The 3,530-nt window shown below is 48.2% G+C and overlaps 1 protein-coding gene across 1 annotated transcript; it reads left to right on the top strand.

Annotated features, from left to right (window-relative positions):
• Positions 1–780: 780 nt before the first annotated feature.
• Positions 781–1,333, top strand: LOC125548791 (uncharacterized). Its single transcript, XM_048712332.2, has one exon. The coding sequence runs from the start codon at positions 880–882 to the stop codon at positions 1,141–1,143; it is 264 nt and encodes an 87-aa protein (XP_048568289.1). The 5' UTR covers positions 781–879; the 3' UTR covers positions 1,144–1,333.
• Positions 1,334–3,530: the final 2,197 nt, after the last annotated feature.

The raw sequence follows: 3,530 nt of genomic DNA, 5'->3' as shown, positions 1-3,530 counted from the left end.
AGTATATGGTGCTAGAACTGACGATATATGTCGTGCTGGAATTAAAGGGAATAATTACTAGGATCTCCGTATAGAACCGTTAGCAAGGAACCCCGATCTGTACCAGCTCATTTTTGTGATAACCTAGACGTTTAAGAAAATAAGTTGGATTTGTGATAACTGTGCATGATTTGGTTTTGTTATTGCATGGTTGATTCCCTCTTCGGTTTGCACGTGGCTCTCTGCTAATCATGTCAGGACGGCTCATGAGTGAAGCACTAACCCAATAAAAATGGCGAGCCTGGTCCTGAGATTCCTGTACATGCGCCTCATGAGTGCCGTTTGTTTAAGCTCGTAGGAAGCTTCCTAGCGACATCCGAAACGTACGGAGGACATACAGTACTGAGCAGCCAGCCATGTCAACCAAGAGAGCAGCAGCCAGTAGTGCGTGCCAAGTTGGCTATACTTTGCAAAGATGAGAGCACCACATCAGCAAAGACGAACGTTAATCCGGTAATCAACAAGATGCTCATATGCTTAATTGATCGCCACGTTCAGACCAAGTAGGAGCCATGCGCATGCGCATGCACATGCATGCAGCTCCGCGCGCCATGGATATGCATGCACAAAGTCAATGCCCTTTGGAGCCATGGACTGCCAGATCGCTCACAAATTTAATCACTACTCCATGTTACAATAATTGTACTGCTGTTAGTACTGGTGAACAGGCTCGTAATAATTGGGAAAACAAATTGCAGACGAGCGTGCGCTGGGCAGGCCTATATATACATCGGTGGTGCCCTGTAGTTCACTCAAGCAAGCGGTAGCATCATCATATCGTAGTAGTAGCTAGAGCTAGCTAGGTCTCCTCGACCCCAGTCTCAGTAGTTTCTCTTCAAGATGTCGCAGAGGCCGGGGAGGCACCAGAGGAGGGCGTCGCAGAGCGTGTTCTCGCTGCCGGAGAACTTCGCCAGCCTGGAGGACGTGCCGGCGGACGGCGTCGGCGAGCAGCGGAAGCCCGCCGCGGCGGGGGCGGACGCCTCCGAGCAGCAGCCCGCGAGGCCGGCGGCGGGGCGCCACCGGCGGGCAATGTCCATGGCCGTGCCCTCCAGGGACCTGGACATGATCGCGGAGGACATGGGAAGCTACAAGTACGGCGCCTGATTAGCGGGACGTGTAGTTCACGCTGGTGTGTACGTACGTACGAGTTCTTCCCTGGCTGTTGGGTAGTGTCCTGTTCTGTTTGCCGTTTGGTAGTGTTGTTCTGTGCTGTGTTTTTCGTGGTTCGCTGAATGTGTACTCCTTCATTTGCTTGCCTGACCTGAGTAAAGAAATCCCGCTGTTACAAATTTCAGTGTTTGTGGCAAAGGTAAAAACTTATAAACGTTCCTAGGTTACCATAATGCGGCACAGCTCTTGGGAAGCAGGGTGATTTACTGATTTATCATTACGAAAGGATGATACAGTTGCGTATGGCACTCATACCGTCGCTAAGCCGACAGCCGAGAACCGTCGCTAATCCGATGCCAGATGGAGTACGGCAACGCCACGGTGGTGCCGGCCGGTGGGCGGGGGCAGCCAGAGGAATCGATGGTGGCAGATCCGGTGAACGGTGATGGAGATCATGGAGATGACGCGAATCTTGCGAGGCTAGGCTAACGAGCGGCGAGGTGGATCCGGTAGGCAACCCGACCTGTCACCGTGAAAAGAAAATAGAAAGTGACGTCGGCACAGCGCTCGTGCTATCGTGCGCATGACCTCGCCCGGGCGTGCTGCTGGAAGCCCCATCGCGCTCGCTCACAGCCTCCCGTTAGTAGGCCCGCCCATGAATGCGTCTTTTTTTTCTGCACCTGGTTTTTTCAAAGGTAGCTTTTTTTACCTAGGTCGGTTGCTAATTAAAGATATGAATTAAAAAAATCATAAATTCAAAAAATGTTGACGAATTCAAAAAAATCACGGGTTTGAAAAAACATTCGCGAATTCATAAAGTGCTCATGATTTCAAAGAAAGTTCATGGGTTCAAAAATGTTGAGGAATTCAAAAGTTGTTCATGACGTCAAAAAATGTCCACAAATTACTCGAGGATTTGACCTAGTGTTCACGAATTCAAAAAAGTTCGCAATCTTGAAATATTATTCATGAATTCAAAAAATGTTGATGGATTTGAAAATAATGTTCATGAATGGATAAAATGCTTGCAGATTTGAAAAATGTTAGTGATTTCAAAAAATATTCATAAGTTCAAAAAACATCATGAATTTGAAAATTGATTGGGAAGCTACAAGTACGGCGCCTGATTAGTAAGATGTGTAGTTCACGCTGGTGTGTACGTACGTACGAGTTCTTCCGTGGCTGTTGGGTAGTGTCCTGTTCTGTTCGCCGTTTGGTAGTGTTGGTCTCTGTACTGTGTTTTTCGTGCTTCTCTGAATGTGTACTCCTTCATTTGCTTGCCTGGCCTCAGTAAAGAAATCCCGCTGTTGCAAATTTGCAGTGCTTGTGGCAAAGGTTAAAATTTAAATACGTGCCCAGGTTACAGTAATGCGGCACAGCTCTTCGAAAGCAGGATGATTTGCTGATTTTTCATTACCAAAGGATGATACAGTTGTGTATGGCACTCATACCGTCGCTAAGCCGAGAGCCGAGAACCGTCGCTAATCCGATGCCAGACGGAGAACGGCGATGCCACGTTGGTGCCGGCGGGTGGGCGGGGCCAGCGGGACGAGTCGATGGCAGCAGATCCGCTGAACGGTGACGAGAATCTTCCGAGGGTAGGCCAACGGGCGGCGAGGTGGATCCGGTAGGCAACCCGACCTGTCACCGTGAAAGAAAATAGAAAGTGACGTCGGCACAGCGCTCGTGCTATCGTGCGCATGACCTCGCCCGGGCGTGCTGCTCGAAGCCCCGTCGCGCGCGCTCACAGCCTCGCGTTAGTAGGCCCGCCCATGAAAGCAACTCCACCGGGCCGACCAATCGAACGACGACTTCGTCCGTCTTTTATCCATTTAGATTGATTGTCCGTCCAGAGTTCGCTCTATTTTAAATTTAGACCGACCGTGCATTTAACGTGTTGATTCATATGTGCCGGTATGGCCGGCTCACCGTCCTATTTCAACAAATGCTTATTTTTGCATTGATTTTGCATTTAAATGTATAGTCAAATAACTTAGTTTGAACCGAATAAAATAGCATAGTATGACAAGCCGAATAAACATAAAAATGTCTCACATAGTTTTGCAAGCCAAATAAAGAAAATACATTTATTGGTTGTCAACATGAGCCCATATATGCTTAACCAAATCATTCTACAGTTGCACGTGAGTTTCCCAATCACGCATGTCATGATGAAATTGAGTGAACTGTTCAAACGTTGCCGCTCTTTCATGCTCAAGCACAACATTCTCACCCTGAAACTGAAACCCTTGATCGTACAGATGTTCCGGACGCTCATATTCTACGATCATATTGTGCATGATCACACAAGTAGTCATCACCTCCCACAATTTCTGTGTGTTTCAGGTATTAACAGGATACCGAACGATGCCACATCGAGA

This window comes from Triticum urartu, chromosome 3A (assembly GCF_056163025.1).
Source record: "Triticum urartu cultivar PI428250 chromosome 3A, HENAU_Tu73, whole genome shotgun sequence".
In the NCBI taxonomy this organism is placed as follows: domain Eukaryota; kingdom Viridiplantae; phylum Streptophyta; class Magnoliopsida; order Poales; family Poaceae; genus Triticum; species Triticum urartu.
The sequence above is the reverse complement of the archived record's forward strand: the minus strand, read 5'-3'. Positions and strand labels throughout refer to the sequence as shown.

Bases quoted from the DNA above. Each gene is read 5' to 3' on its own strand.
- LOC125548791 (XM_048712332.2), top strand. From the start codon at position 880: ATGTCGCAGAGGCCGGGGAGGCACCAGAGGAGGGCGTCGCAGAGCGTG.